A 17,550-nucleotide genomic window follows, 5' to 3' on the forward strand; every position below is an offset into this window, starting at 1 on the left:
CTAATTGAGCAACTGGAAATATAGTCTATTGCTACATGGACACATCAGGAAATATCAACATAAAAAAAAGAGAATCCTAGCTGTCAAGACAGGTGATATGAACAAGGGAAACAGATTCATATGAAACCTCGGATCTAGGAAGCCATAGATCAAAAGGCTGAGCTCTGTCTCTCAAGTCCTCTACAGCATAATAACCTGGCCATTAATAAAAAGCTAAAGAGGGAGACAAAGCACCCACATGAGACCATAAAATTAAGAAACTCTTCTGTAGCCATGTGGGAGTGTTATTGAAGGAAATGTGGTTACAACTAAAGAGGAATTAAGATGAACGAAGGCAGGATAAAATAAGAATACAGTTCAGAAAATAAGGAAGAGGTTGAGCTTAGATGTTAAAAAGTTAGAGAAATTAGAGCCATCAAGAATTATTGCTCCTGTAGACAAAATAGGATGGACTTAGTAAAGTAGATGAATAAGAGGAGTAAAATTAAGTTTTCCTGAAACATGCTGCTTCAAAAGTCAACCTTGAGACATATTTCCAAGTTAGAATCATCTAACTTTATTCTGTGTAGTAAATACATGTAGAAAAATTCAAGTACAGAGAATGAAAAATCATAGAAAGAATCACAGATATTCTAATTATAATATTATGCTCAGATCTCTATCTTCCATGGCTGTATAATAGGCCTTTGTGATGTTTATTTTGGATTTTTCCCCTTGGGCCTCGTTCCAAATTTACCCACCCGATGATTCAGATGATTCATTTATTTGGAAGAAGTTTAGCACTGTATTCTTTTTCTGAGTCATTTTTGGTTTCAATTTCCCTGACCATCTTTTATAAAGACATAATATTCTTGCAAAACCATCTGTTCTCAGCAAAGCCATTATGTGAAAGAGAACGGCATCAGAGCTATTCTAGTATGTGCCAAAGCTGTGGCTCATTAATTTGTTCCATGCGTGGACAAGCTGGATGACAACACTGCTTTGTCTCTCTGTGTACTGGACACGAACTTTCTGTCTCTTCTGCTCTTGATCTTCTACAGGAACCATCTGGCCTCTGCTTTTGTTGTAGTGCTATTAGCTCAGGCAATGCCTCCAAGAGAAGACAGACTGGCATGCACCTGGGAAACCTTTACCAAAGGCAGTCTTCATTTTAAATTTTGAAAAAAAATTTTTTTCAAGGTGTTTTATTCTTGGCTTCAGTTTTGAACAGAGTAGAAAGCCTCCAATGTGCAAGGCAGTTGCCTCTTCACTGCTTGAAGTCCAAACTTAGCAGAGATGCAGGACAACCCTCCTAAAAATGATGTCATAGGTAGGAAGAGAGAATGGCATTATTTTGAACACAGAAAAATCTAGGTCAGAGCAATGAGGCAGTGGAGAGGCACATCTTTCCCATTCTTCACGGACTCCTCTATATTTATACTTTAGGACCATTGACTAATAGTTCAGTATCTCCCTGGTTGTATTTAGAGGCTACTGAAATGATGCTGATATTTTCAAACATCTCTAGAAACTTAAATGAAAAACAAAAGACAAAGAACAAAATGGTAATTTAGCATTATAGCAATGATAAATTCTTTTTATTTTAAATTTAAGTTTTAAAAGTTAGTTTTTTGTGGTACTGGTGATTAAACAAATCCAGAGTCTTCACACTGAACTATATCTACCACCTATTAATTTATTTATAGACAGGGTCTTGATAAGTCACCAAGTTGCCCAGGCTGGACTCAGACTGGTGATCCTTCTGCCTCAGCCTCCTAGAGTCCTAGGACTGTAAGTATGTACCAGCTTAAACACTTCTATATGGCTGTTTTTTGGGGTAGACTCTTTGGGGCTTCCCACAAGGAAGTAAGTCAATAGTGTTCCTCAGAGATAATGAGGTGAATGTAATACTAACTTTCAGTTTCTTCATATGATGAATAAAAATACTTGTGTGGTTTTATTGTTTACCAAATTCCAAATACAGAAGGTAGAAAATGAAACTATCCCCAAAGTGGAAGTTATTTTCCCCTGCTTATGTGCTAATATTTAGTTCCTGCCTCTTACGGTCACTATAAAAAGTAAATGCTTTCTGAAACTTTTCAGAGGCCAAGGAGGGCCAGTAGAGCAAACTGAGAATGGCTCAGGACAGAACCTCCCCTATGGAAAGCTCTTGGGAAATCCTCAAAAAGCACCACATAGATGAAGATGTGGGCTTTGCACTGCCAAATCCACTGGTAAGAGACTGGTGAAATGTGAGAAAATGTGTTTTATTCTTGTTCATTACCTGGGCAAGTAAACTTCTACTGAACAGCTATTGTGAAGTAATGGATAAGTTAGTGCCAAAATGGAAGCGGAATTTATTTTATTTTATTTTTCTGTAGTAGGGGGGATTAAACTTGGGATCTTGCATCTGCGAGGCAGGCACGGGAACCACTGAGCTAAATCCCCAGCTCTGGAAGCAGAATTTAAATAACTGGGTCTCGTTTACTGTTTTTCAGGTTTTATTCCTAGAAACTGAGTCAAGTATGTAATTTTTACTTACCTAGCACAGAAATGGAGAAGGATGACATAAAACTATGGGGAGTCTTTTGACACTACAAAAAAATTACTATAGAAATCAGGAGTTGTTTTATTACAAGTGCATTTTCAGAGGGCAACTTGAAAAAGCCAGTGTTATAAATGGGCTTCTAGTAACAGGGAAGCCTCTTTCTGCATTGATATATCTTAATCTGTACAAAGTGTTTGGAGCTAATTTGATTCTTGACATGACTGGGTTTATGAGATGATACTTTAGGTAACTTTTGGGCTGTATTAATAACGTTTGTAGTTTACTGGTGTATGATTCAAAGAGTGTGAACTCCTTTCTTTTATCTTGCAAGTGTTAGCTATAAAGTACAAGGTATGTAGGGGGAAATGCTTGTCTTAAAAACTACTTTCCCTAAGTTGAATTCCAAAGAATGTCATGCAAACCAATTTGTCATCAATATTTTAATGGTCAAAAACATGTAGAGGATAGAGGGGAGATACCCGTATGGAAGTGCCCAGTGTTCATATCTACCTCCACAAAGAGGAACCAGAATAATAAGGAAATTGTTGCCTTTCGAGGTAAATGGAACTGGATCCCAGCACAGGAGAGACAGAACTATGTAAGACAGTCTTAATGTAGTGGCATAGCAGCTGGGATAAAACTCACCTAAGGCCAAAATCTTGTGCCATAGCAAGAGACACAAGAATAGTGACATCTCTGACAATTCAGATATTCCAAAGAGAAGCCAGAAAATGCTTCTTTAGGAAACAAAGGTAGAAGTTTTTGATTTAACAAAGACAGAAAAATCATGTGCTGAGGTTACTAAAATGTGTGGTAAGAACAAATCTATCAGTGAAATTGTGAAGGAAAAATAAATTTTTGCTAGATTTACTGTGACATCTTAAACTGCACCAGTCACAGTCACAATATGTGGAAGTGCTTGGTTGGGATGGAAAGTGAATTCGATGTATTGCAGGATGCAAGTCCAGGAAAGCCATAGTATTATGGTTCAGTGGTATTTATTTGCAGCTTCAGGCATCCCTGGGAGTCCCTTGGAACACAGGCTCCATGGACAAGGGGGGTCTCCTATTTATAGCATCTCCTGAGTGTCCAGTAATATGCCAGATCTTGCAGGGTATATAAAATTAAAAGTACAATACAGTCCTTGCACACAATACAAACCTTGCACACTGAGATATAAAAAGACTATGGACTATGAAAGTTTGAGATACTTATGTTTGAATTACAATAAACCAGATATGCAAAACAAGGTACATAAACTTTTTGAGCCTGGGTTCTTTCATTTATGATATAGAGACAACTTCCTGGACCATTAGAAGAAGTAAATGAGAAATACATGTCATTCTTGAGCAAAGTACCTAATCCAATAGTGATATTTAATACATCTCATTTTCTTTCAAAGAATTTCAAATCTAGCTGAGAAGAAAAATAAAAGTAGCAGATAATAACACAAAAACCCAAAATCATAGGATTTATCCTGGAAGAGGCTGTTGTCGAATGGAGAAGTAAGGAAGGTTTCAGGAGGACTCTAGAGCTGAATTTTGAAAACAGGCAAGTGGAAGTGTTGGAAGAAAGGAAGTGGAGGAGCTCAGAGAAAGATTTGAGTTCTGCCTGTCCCTCAGGTAGTGCAGTGCTTCTGGACAGTCAGTGCTTGCCAGAACAGTGTCTAGCAATAGAAGACTTAGTAAATAAAGGGAGGAAAAGGCCAAGTAGGCTGTGGGTGAGAGGCCAATGAGAGAGTTCAGTGACTTTCATTAGCAAAGCAAAGTCCTAATTTTTTTGTTTGCTTTTTCCAGGAGGAGCTGCCTGATGAATATAATGCCTGGATTTTGATTGCTAAAGATCTACCAGAACTGATTAAGACTGGCCAATTTCGTGAAGAAGTTGAGAAGGTTTGAAATATGAATTTCACCTGTCTGCTTCTTGTGTAACTTCTTCACAGTGTCATTGGTTGGAAATGTAAGCCCTCACAGATTGACTGTAGTGAAATCTCTCCATCTGTTCTCAGCTACCAATGCTCAGCACTGATGATCTCAAGGAGCATGACCAACAGCGCCTCGCACACTTAGCTCTGGGCTTCATTACCATGGCCTATGTGTGGAACCGAGGAGATGGGGATGTCCGAAAGGTTTGGAGATTTACTGATGTTCCCTATGGTACACAATGGATTTTCATTTACATGAAATGAAATGCAATTAACACTTAGTGTAAAAACTTTCAATTGTTGAAGGTATAGCTCAGCATGTGGTAGGCTGTAGATAAGAAAAAAAATTCTGAGTAGCATTATAGCTGTATTTCAAAAGTTTGGAGAAGAGGGAAAAGAGGAAAAGAAAACACCACTTATGGTCTTACCTTGCCAAGTGCTATCATCACTATAGTTTACTATTTTACTTATATAGCACGGTTGCTCCTTTTCTTACATATACATATACAGCCTCTTTGTGTAACTTAATTTACACCGTGAACATTTTCTAGGTTCTACACAATAATCCTAGTCATTCAAGACCATAATTTTTCATTGAGTTCTTGAACTTTATTTACTATGTCCTCTATTGCTAAACATTTTACTTGTTTTTAATATTTCCCTTTGATAAATGACACTACAATGAGTATCTTTGAATAATTCTTCTTAGTTAAGGCTAAAGGGCTTATAGGTGTCAACATAGAAGAACATGTTGGTTTCACTCTACCATTATTAACATTAAATAACATTAGTTGCAAAATATATAGATTAAAATATGTCATTTTATATGTATGTTTATATATATGCATTTTTAGCTTAGTCATGGTCTCATTTTATATAACAGCATCAATTATGAGCCTATAGCTGCTAAAAATTATTAGCCTTGATGGCAGTTTTACTATCAAACCAACCAAAAGGTTTTTGCAGTAACCCTTCCTAGGGACTGGTGTGGGACAGATGAATGGGAGAATTCCAAGATGCCTGTGTCCGTTATTTGTCCAGTAGTGCAGCTCCAGTCCTTATACTCCCCTCCTATGTAGGAATGCCAGTTTAGGTCAGTAGAAAAACAGGAGGCCTGTTGAAATGTGAATTTCAGATAAACGATGTTTTTTTTATATATATATATATATATATGTCATAAAATATGCAAATTTATTGAGCATCTTGTATTTTATTTGTCCTTTGTAATCACATGAAACTATTGCAGATTATAATACCTAAACTTTAAATCACAAATATATAGATTCCAAAAGCATTTTCTGCCATTTAGGAATCTTATCTTTTCTAGTAAGGTTAATTGATGTCTTATCTAGGTATTTTTTTGTTGTTCTTCACATCCTGCTTAAAGACAAATCAGTACATAATCCCTGTGTGATGAGTCATCTCCAGACATATAGAGAAGTTGTTCTGGGAATACCTTGTACTTTACTATAGCCCTCATCACACATTCTGTGTGATGTAAAAAACATAAGGCTAATTCTAATGTTAAGTTTAACTTAAATTTTATGTAAGTGCACAATCTTATCTAGAATGGTTAGCTAAGTCTGCAGGTGTTGTGTACATATCATAATGAAGTTCATGGTGTGCTGGGAGCTCTGAGCAAGAGGCCAGAGGATGAAATAGCGGTGGGTGTGGTCATAAGGAACAAGGATACTTGAAACAGAAAGGAAAGACAGAAAGCACTAGCAAAAATCATAGAGACCAGAGTGTCTTGAGAAATAATACATTAATCAGAATTATGAAAGAAAATTAGAAAATATATTTGTAATTTATCATAGTTTTGTACACTCCATCACTCTGAAAAGGTTCTTAGGAAGCAACAGTGCAAAAGGTACAAAAAATTAATAAGGAAATTATAGGGAAAATAAATAAAAAGAACAGAAGTCAACATAAGGCACATTTTTTCTTGAGAATAGGCAACAAACTAGCATCTGAGTTTCCTAACAGCTGTGAGAGTGATTATAATAAACCTGTTGGAACATTCTCTTTTTCATTTAAAGGTAACTATTCTATTAAACTTTTGGCCTTTTATCTCCACTGATCTTTTCTCCAAATTAGGAATGACATAACTTATTTCCTTTTAAAAGATATGTAAATAGTTTGCCAGCCAAATCTTTCAGTCTCTAGAAGCACAAACTGCAAAGGAAAGCACACAAGGGTAACTTGATGGTCAGAGATTCTGTCCTAACACTTTGTTCTCTGAGTTAAATACATCACCAAGTTCATTAAACTAATCTGAAGCCACTTGGATTACAACTCCTAAGATTAAAATAAAAACAACTGGTGTGGGGTGAACTGTTATACCATCTCTACCACTGAAGTTCTGCACACCAGACTGTTCTCTGTTCTTATCTTTCCCTGGTTAGATATGTGTGTTCTTGTCACAGGCTGTCAATGAGACTGTCCAGTTCTAAAGCAGGTGATGGTTAGATAATGAAGTTAGGGAGATAAATGATACAGTGTTAGCTTCATGGCTACTGGATCTGCTGGAGAACATGCCTGATAGGAGGAAGCCAATGGCTAGCTGGAAGAGCTACCAGGTAAGACCTCTTTCTTCACATCCAGGAAGAGTGGCACTAGATAACTGGAGGACTGTCTTGTGGGGGCAGAGGCCTTTTAATGTGTGCCAATCACACAGCAGAGTTTTATGAGTAGCAGGCTCAGAAAGAAATAGTTGTGGAGAAAAGGTGTGAGCTGTGGTTTCACTTTGAAAGGAACAGGGAAGAACTGACAGCTAAGATGTTTCTTCAGGGAAAGACAAAGTCAGTTGTTGTGGTTTAGATCAAAAGTATCCTCCAAAGGTCTCGTGTGTTCAGAGGTGGGGCTTTTGGAAGGTGATTACATCAGATTATATCACCAGGGCACTAAATTCATCAAAGCATTAATCCACCAGTGAGTTCATAGCTAAAAGTGCTGCTAGAAAGTGCGGCCTGGTTGAAGCTGGGTCACACATTGGGATTGTGGCCTGGAAGGGTAGAGTTTTGTTCCCGGCCACTTCCTCGTTCTCTGTGACTCTTCATGTTCTCTCTACTTCTGGCTGTCATGAGGTGTGCCACTTGATGTCTCTGCCTTGGGGTTGGAGTTGGAGCTGGAGCTGGCCAACCTTAGCTGCCTAGTCTGAAACCATGAGCCTTTAGGTTGTAAGTGTTGGGTATTTGGTTCCAGGACCACTCCTGGTGGCTCATATAACAAATAAAAGAAGCTTCCTCCTTCGGTTAAGAGTAAGTTTTGGTAGCTAAGCACCCAACAATATCCCTAGTGAATCTTATTTAAAAAAAAAGTCATCCAAGAGAATTTCCTTCTTCACTGAACTCCAAAAGCAGAAACCTATTTACACTTTCTGCATGTATCATGTCCAAAACTCTTAATTACAGAGACTTCAGGCATCTGTGAGACAATTTATTTTATTATTTATTTATTGCCAGTGGATAATGTGGTGTCTCACCTAGAAAAATTATTTAACAAATGTTCATGGGGTGGTTGGATGAATGATGGAATGAAAATATCTCATAAAGCCATCAGAAAGGGAAAGACACCAGGCTGTAGAAAGTAAAGCAGGCAGAGTTGCTTTGCACTTTTCCCTCCATATGGCCAAATTATGCCCCCTCATGTACATCCAAATCATGAATATTTAATAATTACTGGGTTAAATTATGAAATATGGAAGAAAAAATACATTTATTTGCTTTCAGAGTCCCATTATATAGAAAACCTAATGTTTTGGCAGCCAGGAAGCTGAAGATGAGAGGCACTTCAGTGGAAAACTAACAACTGTGCTTTAATTAGGTCCTGCCGAGCAATATCGCTGTGCCTTACTGTGAACTCTCGGAGAAGTTGGGTCTGCCTCCCATTCTGGTTTATGCAGACTGTGTGCTGGCAAACTGGAAGAAAAAAGATCCCAGTGGGTATGTACACTGTAATTTTAAGAGGAGCCATAGTTCAGAGTGTTTCAATCAAAGGAGATATTTTTATTGGTTTAAGTTTTGGCAGCCCAGCTTCTCTGTTGTTGGGTATTGTTTCTTGGACCATTGTGTCTGACACTACAAATATATTGTACGTAAATGGAAGAGAAGTGTGAAATCAGCGTACACTACCACCCACGGAGATCCTAAGTATTCACTGAGAATTAGACTCTTGTATTCACATTACAGGTAATACCATGCCAAGCAAGATAGAGAGTACTTCAGTTACCTCTGAAAATTCTTTTTGCTCATTCCTATCCAGTTCTCTTTTCTGCCCTAGGCCACTGGATTCTAATTTGTCTTATAAAAAATGCTTTGGCTTTGTACAAAAAATTAGTAGGTTTTGTTGCTGGATTTTATACTATTGAAGCCATAGAGTACGTACTCTTCTGTGTCTGGCTTCTTTTGGTTGACATGCTTTTGAGATTCTACATGTTCAATTTTGCATAGCCACTGGCCTTTAAGTCAGTCCATCTTGGGAGGACAAGTAATAATGTCTGGGATTTCACTGCACCTGGTCAGGGTCTTCTTAGTGATGGGATTTGCCAAGATAAAGGGACAAGAGGATCACAATGTCCTGTGGCTCTAGGCGGGTATCCTGTAAGGAATAACCTGCAAAGGGAGATGCCATAAAATGAAAGGATTTGATCTAGAAAGTTTCTTAGTAGGAACAACTAATTTTGACTATCTATGTGTGTTCCTTTCATATTTAATTTTTAAAATTTCACTTGTAACTTAAATGGCTGCAGTACAACCTTGTATAACTGAAAAAGTATTTTTTCTTTTTGCCTATGTCTTAACTCTGATAAATCAGTAGTATTCAATCAAGTAACAATAACTGAATCTCATGTCAGTTTAAATTGTTTTTCTTTCTTTTCATCACATCATGGCTGCTTTCATTAGGCCAATGACCTATGAGTAAGTATTTGATTTTTCTTTCATTGTAAGAGTCATTTGTTATTAAAATAAATTTAGTTTTATCAATTTAACTCAAATGCATTTTTGAATGGCTGATTGAATTCAGGCAAAAAGTAATTTAAGCAATTATTTAAAGAATGAATAATAGGTCCTCAACTATGTCTATGGGTATAATAATACTGATGTCTCTTTGATATTGTTAACTATAAAAACATTAAAAATATGAAAATATTCATATGTATGTAAATAATATGTATAAATACAAATTGCAAATAAATCTATGTATCTGTGACCTAATGACCTCTGTGGCCAGAGCAAGTAGGCTATGTCAATAAATAGCCTTGTACCTGTTATTTTTTATCTAACCCTTAACTTATGTACTAAATACAGATAAGAGCTCAAGAAATTAAGGTAAATACAAATATTATTCTGCCCGGGTGAAGACAGACTAATGGAGGGAAAGGAGACATATGAAAATTGCATAATGTCATATGATTAGGAGAAGGGATAAGGAGACTAGGAGCTCTACTCAAATAAAAATCTTAAAAGTTCAGAAGACTGAGTAGAAATCAGCTAGGAGATGGAAATGATGAGTGTTTAGAGAATCATAAATGTGGAGGCCATGAAGGGATAAAATTTTTTGCGTATTATCAGAGTTGAAGGATCATTGTTGTGAGTATAGTTATTGATGTGAATAACAGTATAAGAAAGAGAAGAATAAATACATTTATAGAAAGATTATGTAGACTTTTGCTGGCTATAATCAGGAGTTTAAAGAGTTTCTTTAAGTAAAAAAGTTGTAGACAGAAGAACAATACCATCTATCCCAAAGATAGAGACTGATGATGTCTTGCCCAGGACCATGCAGCAAATAAGTTTCAGGTATTGTCCGGCTTCAGAACCCATGTAACTAGCATAAAACAAGTCATACACCTCGAGACACCAGGAGTATGTTTCCTCCAGTGCCAAAACCTCAACAGAAAAGAAAAATAGAGTCTAACCAGTTATTTGAATTTGTCCATCAATTCCCTCTTAAAGCAGATAAACTACTGAGAAATTGAATCATGGTCACAGATAAAAATATATACATAAATATATTTATTTAAATGAAAAGATTACTCCTTAAAAGTCTACCTCAAAAATTCATCTATTAATGTCAAGTGTACATCTATCATAATGAACTTGCCTGTGAAAAGTTAATAGAATAACACAAACCAATCAATTTTGAGGGACTGCAATTCCAAGTTCTGGAATAAAATTCCAAGTCCCAGCATAATCTGACTTATTATTAATTATTTGATTTTAGACAATAGGCCTAATATAGCTTTTATTTCCTTCCCTTTTCATTTGTTTTCTTTTGGTGCTGAGGGTGCTAGACAAATGCTTTACCATTGAGGAACACTCCAAACCCTTTTGCTGATTCCTTAATATTACCAAACATATAGTGGAGATATTAAGATATACCATATGCCTCTTGCAAAATCATTTTGAAAATAAAACAGGCTAAATAAAAGCTCATGAAAAGTATAAGTTACTTTACATATATACCAGTATCTTTGCCAATTTTCTTGTTTGCTTTAATGGATTTTCTTAGGAACATGGACATTCTGTTTTCATTCCCCGGTGGAGACTGCAGTAAAGGTTTCTTCCTAGTTTCTCTGTTGGTGGAGACAGCAGCTTTTTCTGCAATTAAAGTACGTTTATTCACACCTACAAATTTCATGTCAATTCACATGCACAGAGGTTAGCAAATGAGATATAGTAACATGCATTGGCTTTGTCTTAAGTACAGCATTAAATGGCTTAATAGATCATCTAATAGAAACATTTTATTATTCTTTGGGTAAAACCTAAAATATAATATCTAAAGGCCATATGTTTAAAGTCAAATATGAAATTCCTATAAGGTTTAATAATTGCAATTTATTATTAATAAATAACAATAAATTCAATGGTTTTGACTTTTGAAAATAGAAAGGAAAGCATAGATTTAATTTGTGGATTAAGACCAGAAAAGTCTTTTCAGTGGTAGTGTTTAGTGCTACAAAGTCATATGTATTTGCCTTTTTTCTTTTCTTTGTCAGGTAATTCCCACTGTACTAAGAGCAGTACAACAACAGGATGAGGAAGCTCTGCAAATTGCACTTCTAGATATGGCTGACTGCCTAAAAAACGCCCGGGAAGTGTTTAAGAAGATCAATGGCAAGTGCCATGAACAGTACAACAGTTGAAGCTCACAGTTGAGAGCCCCTGATTGTCTGAAGTGTAGAATTGTTGAAAAAAAAAAAGGAAGCAAAAACCAACTATCACTTAGGGTATTCCCACTGATGTATTTTATCTCAGTAAATCATTATACTTTCCCTGTGGTAGGCTTCATTAGCTCCATTTTATGGGTAAAGGAGTTTATGTTCAAAGAGAAACCATAAATGACATTAGGTTGTTTAGGTCGTAAACAGGGAAGGCAGAGTCCAAGCTGGGCCTATTGTACTCTAAGGAGCTGCCTCCTCTGCTACTATAATCCAAGCAGTTCTGGAAAGTCAGCTTCTGATAACCATGGCTCTCTGCTAATTCTATTTCTATTCAAGGTCACTAACATCAGAAAAAATTCACTGAGGCCAAAGGCTGTTGAAATTAACAGCTAAATAAACTACTAAAAAAAGTTCTTAAACAGCTGTTTACAAAAAGACATACACCCTACAAGATAAATTTCACAAATTTGTGAGTGTTTATTCCTGGACTTGGAGTTACTGAGTTTTACTCTTTGGCAGGTAGATATGCCTTCGAATCAAATGTGTAATGTATGGAGAAAGAGATCCTGGGGTGTGGTCTATGGAGAGACTGAATTTAGTTAGGTAATTAATTCAGTATTTATTTGCAGTGCTCAGGATGGAACCCAAGGACTCATGATTCACTCTAGCCTTGACTTGGTTCTAGCATCAGTTTATCTGTTGTGAGCACCTAAAGTGATGCGAAGGAAATAAGTAATTGTTGACAGTTTAACTGACCTGAGGACGCATAGCAGTGGGCAGGCGACTCTTTGTCAGTGCTCTGTAGCAGCCTCAGCACAGCCCTTCTGTGCTCACAAGTGGTGGGCAGCAGAACAAGCTGGTCCCTGGGGACCTCCTAGGTGCAGAGGCCCTGATGCATTTCCTGTGGCCTCCACTGAAATACTGTCCTTTCTTCACACTTTGGATTTCCTGTTGAATACTGTTAAACCGAACACTTTCTATCTTTTTCCAGGCTATGTGGACCCAAATCTATTTTACAAAGTTCTTCGCATATATTTGTCTGGGTATGTAGTTGTTTCCTTAAATTTTTTTATCTCTCAATTAATAGAAAGAGCACTCCAAATTTTTATTGATGGTCCCAGTATTTGTTGGGTTTAGATCACTGTTTCTAGCCTAAAACACATATTGTAGAGAAAGAACAGATGATATTTTCAGTTAGTACTAGGCCAAGGATGCTGGGAGGGGTCCGGAGAAACTAGTGAATGATTTGTGTTACTGCAAAGATAAGGTTCCTTTCTGAGAATATATGCTATTTCTTGTTCTTATGCATGAAAATTAGTAGGGGATATGGAAGAAGAGTCATGAAATGTATCATTTTTCTTTTTTTAACCTCTGGTGCAAAATTTCTGAAAATTGTCAGTTAATCCATAAACTGACTTTTCTTTCCTTTGTTGCCTAGTTGGAAAGGCAACCCAGAGCTGCCTGAGGGCCTGCTGTACCAGGGTGTCTGGGACACGCCCAGGCAGTTTTCGGGGGGCAGTGCGGGGCAAAGCAGCATCTTTCAGTGCCTCGACGTGGTTCTGGGCATCGGGCAGACCACCGGCAGAGGTAGGTGGGAAATGAAAAAAATAATTATCTCTTGCCTCAATGCAATCACTACTTTCTTTCAAGAAAATTTTTTTTTATCTGCATCTTAGCTTACTTGTTGATTTTAAGAGAATCAGTGAAGCATGGACCACATAGCCATGATCCCATTTCACAGATGAAGAAGCAGACTAGCTCCTGCTGACCAACTAGGAAGTGGGAGAGTCAAAAGTCAAACTGACTTTATCATTCTCCAAATTGTGAGACTTGAGCATGGAATGAAGCCCTGGTTACCTCTGGAGAAGCCAGTGTCACATATTCTGAAAATGTGTGGTCAGATTTAGAAAGTCTTCTGGAAAAGATACCCAACTGTGGGCAGAAGGTAGGGCTGCTGAGACTCTCTGACAGGAGAGGCCTGGCACTGCTGGTGTGGCTGGCAGTCAGAGCCATGTCTGCACCAAGGTCAATGAACCATGTTCATTATATTTCTTCCGGGGTTTTGAAGAAGGAGGGGAGCAAACCTTCTTTCTATCTCTCTCTGTTTTCTTAAGCTTCTATTTAACAGAGGGAAAACCATTGACTTAGATGAAAATATACTTTTTCTTAATTAAGATACATTTTAAAAAATGATACTTTAAACTCCTTTGGACTCAGTGTCATGATCTGGCAAGTGCAGATTAAATATACCCTGTCTACACCAACACTCTCTTGGAAGAGCAAATATAGTAGCAAATGTGAAAGAACACGCAGAGAAAAATCCTTATTATGAAAAATGAGTTTTGCACTATTTTCAGAAATAGTAATAGTTTCAATAATTAGCATTGCTAGTAGCAAAAGTAATAGCAGTTCAGCCTTCAAAGAGGAGCCTCCTGCTGGGGCTTGAATGTGTGATCTCCTACCGTTCTGATCTTGCTCTGCCTTTGGCCCTGGCTTGGGAAGACTGTGGTATCCTGGTCATATGTCTCTGTCCTGCCCTTTAGGACCTGCAGCTGAGTTCCTCAAGGACATGCGAACATATATGCCATTTGGACACCAGGAATTCCTCTCTTTCCTGGAGTCCTGTCCATCAGCCCGTGAGTTCGTCCTTTCCAGAGGCAGTGCTAACTTGAAGGAAGCTTATGATAAGTGTGTGCAAGCTCTGGTCTCTCTGCGGAACTACCATTTGGGAATAGTGAAGATTTACATTCTAGATCCTGCAAAGAAGCAGTCCAGGGAGGAGGAAACCACCAGTGAGCAATCGGAACAGGGAAACAGAGGAACAGGAGGCACTGATTTCATGAAAGTCCTAAAGACTATAAGAACAAAAACCATGGAATCCCTTTTGAAGGACCGTTAATCTCGCTCTAGCAAGGGTGTCAGCAATGCCTATAAATCTTCATCTATTCCTGTAACTGCTCATTACATCAGACTCATGAATTAATAACATGCAAAAATTTACTGGTGATCCACTGTAAAAGATTTTCAAATATCTTTTTCTGTTTTCTGTGTATTTCTCATAGGAAATTACCAAAAGAAAACTATGTAAGGTTGAAAGAGCTAATATTAGACATTTTGTGGGATATATTTATTATTAGAATATAATTATGAAATTACACAAATAAAAATAATATAAGATGTAATAAAATTTGCTTCATTTTTAATTCTAATTAAATATTCCTCCAGAGAAGATATACTTCCCACCCTGACCCTTCAGAGAGCTAATATTCTCCTGGGTTTGAAAATGGTAACATCATACTTTCTTATATCATACTTTCTTGCCTGTCTGCTTGGCCACATTCTCATTGCATGATAAACTTCAGGATGCCAGAGACCTTATGGTTCATCAGACTCAGCTCTTATAAGACACTTGAAAACCTGATAAATGAATATATCAAAGAATGAAGAAATGTATGAATATATGTATTGAACCTAAGAGGAAATATCACCTTTGAAATATAATTTCTCTTGAGAGATCAGGTCACTGGACATTCACACTGTGGAATTGGTTTATTTAATGATGGAATTCCATACAGTTAGGGCTTGGGAGAAATGTAAGTTGTCTTAGCTACCTCTGCATTTTAACTATGACAAAGTTGTGCCTTTGGTGGTAAAGTAATTTATTTAGGGTCATAGAATTAGTTACAAATAGGAAGGACTTTTGATTTTCTTGACAACACTCATCTTTTTCCCATTCTGCTCAGAATATAGTAGGGTAATAGAGAGGAACTTTGGGTGAGGAGAGGAGCTGAGATGACCTGGCAGGATCTCTCAGGACACAAACGCTACTCTGTCTGAAAGAAGGAGACACCTGGTACATTTGTAGGAAAATGGATGCAACTGGAGACCAAAATGTTCAGTGAATTAATCAGACACATATGCTTATATGAGAAATGTGAAACATAAAAAAAAGAAAAATAAAAGGTAGATAATAGAGAAAATGAAGATAGATCTTTTGCAAAATGGAAGGGAGATAAAAGATGAAGGAAAAGGGATAAGGAGGGGAAGAGGATAAAAGAAGAAATAAGACAGAGCACATCCATGTACTGACTCCAGGAAGAATGTAATCATTATGTACTGCAAATATGTACTATTAAAAAACAAAACTGAAAAAAGTAGCAAGCCAGATATGAGGGGTGTTATAAAAAGTAGGAGAAGAAATACCTTGTAATGGTCCCATGGGTGTTTAGCAAGTACTTTGAGTTCATGAAAACTCCAGCTCTGAGATGGAAAATAAGACAGGAATTTAAACAAGTACATGAAATTTAAGGAAGGAAATGTGCTCAAACTTCTAAATACCATTTAAACATTGCTCCTCAAATATACTCTATTCCCCTGTAATCAAAGAAGATTTCATTTGATTCCCTGGAAAATCCAGGGAAATGTCAATGGAAGCCATGTGTATGTGGCAGGCTGTATTTTATCCTTTTTTCTTCTTGTCAATGATTTTGCAGAGTATGCCATAAAATTTTATAATGAAAAATGTATATGTATTGTATCTATACACCTACACAGTTGTCTTACTTTTCAATACTGGGACAAAATACACGATAATCATAACTTTAAAAAGGAAATATTCATTTTGTCTCACATTCTTAGTCCATGGTCAGCTTGGCCTAAGGCAGAAGCACTTTGGCAGAGGGACACAGAAGAGAAAAAATGGCTAAACCTATGACAGCCAGGAAGCAATGACAGAAGGGAGGAGCTGTGGAAGGATATATCCCCTTCCAGGTCATGCTTCCAGTGACCGGCCCCTTCAGACCAGACTCCACTTGCTAAGGGCACATTTACCTATGGATTCATCTACTGATGAGCATACTGCCACTATGAGCCAATCACCTTCCCAAAGCCCACCTCTGAACATAAGGTTTTTGGAGGACATTCTAGATCTAAACCATAATAATTCTGAGTACATATATACAACTAACTGTACCTGTGAGTAACTTCAAAAGGACAACCAGAAAGGCTATGACATTGTTAGAGTTCTATGTAGTAGGAAAATTCTGAGTGAGGTGATTGACATGTAGGCTCTACCTTGGACATGCATCAACTTTGTGACCTGAAGGACGTCCTTTATATTTTTGTAAGATGAGCATAATAATACTTGCTATTGTTGTTTGTGATCTGGATGTCCCTCCAAAGCCTCATGTGATCATAGGTGGGGCCTTTTAAGAGGTGGCTGGATCTACAGTGTGTGATTGATTCATGGGGCAATCCTGGGATTAAGGATGTGTGATTACTAAAGCAGTCCACTGATTAGTTTGTCACCACCCTAATCCGGGAGCCTAGATAGACTATAAAAGAGGCAGATAAAAGCTGCTAAAGTCTCGTGCTCGCTTTTGTTATTTTCTGCTACCATGAACTGTTTCTCCTCTGCTATTCCTGTCTGCCATGTCATCTTGCCTTGCAGCCAGCCAGTGATGGACTGACACCTCTACAAATTGTGAGCTAAATAAATCTTTTCTTCTTTAACTTTAGGTGTTGAGTATTTTGTGTCAGCAAGGAGAGAAAAGTAACTAAGACATGTGCCCTTCCTGTATCACAAGACTACTGTGAGGAATGATGTGTGAGGTATAATGTGTGAAGTGTTAAGAAAGTACAAAGCACCAACTTCAATATAGGTCAGTCCTGTTGCCAAGTATCACTTAGTGACTCCAGGTCAAGACACTTTCTGAGTTTTCCTGCCCACTGTGCTGGTTGTTCTGTCCCCAAAGCTCTAGGAGGTTGTATTTTAGGAGTTTTATCATTTCAGAGTTACCTAATTCATGCCAATCACCTTGAGATGTAGACCATCTTGATCCTTAGAGCAAAGCCCTGCATCCTCACCTTTAGGGCACCAGATCTGTTCTGACTTGGAGGAGAGAAATAGAGTGGAAGGAGGAGGATGCCGGG

The 17,550-nt window shown here is 37.5% G+C and overlaps 1 protein-coding gene across 1 annotated transcript; it reads left to right on the forward strand.

Moving 5' to 3' along the window:
* The first annotated feature begins 2,055 nt into the window (after positions 1-2,055).
* On the forward strand, positions 2,056-14,619 carry Ido1 (indoleamine 2,3-dioxygenase 1). The gene is made up of 10 exons (XM_004855319.3): positions 2,056-2,213; positions 4,324-4,419; positions 4,536-4,655; positions 8,277-8,395; positions 9,356-9,370; positions 10,965-11,064; positions 11,455-11,572; positions 12,611-12,662; positions 13,058-13,206; positions 14,163-14,619. The coding sequence occupies exons 1-10, from the start codon at positions 2,115-2,117 to the stop codon at positions 14,516-14,518; spliced, it is 1,224 nt and encodes a 407-aa protein (XP_004855376.1). The 5' UTR covers positions 2,056-2,114; the 3' UTR covers positions 14,519-14,619.
* Positions 14,620-17,550: the final 2,931 nt, after the last annotated feature.

The sequence above is a fragment of the Heterocephalus glaber genome, unplaced genomic scaffold, assembly GCF_053883595.1.
Source record: "Heterocephalus glaber isolate CG9 unplaced genomic scaffold, H.glaber_assembly_v1.0 deba00001461, whole genome shotgun sequence".
Lineage (NCBI taxonomy): Eukaryota > Metazoa > Chordata > Mammalia > Rodentia > Bathyergidae > Heterocephalus > Heterocephalus glaber.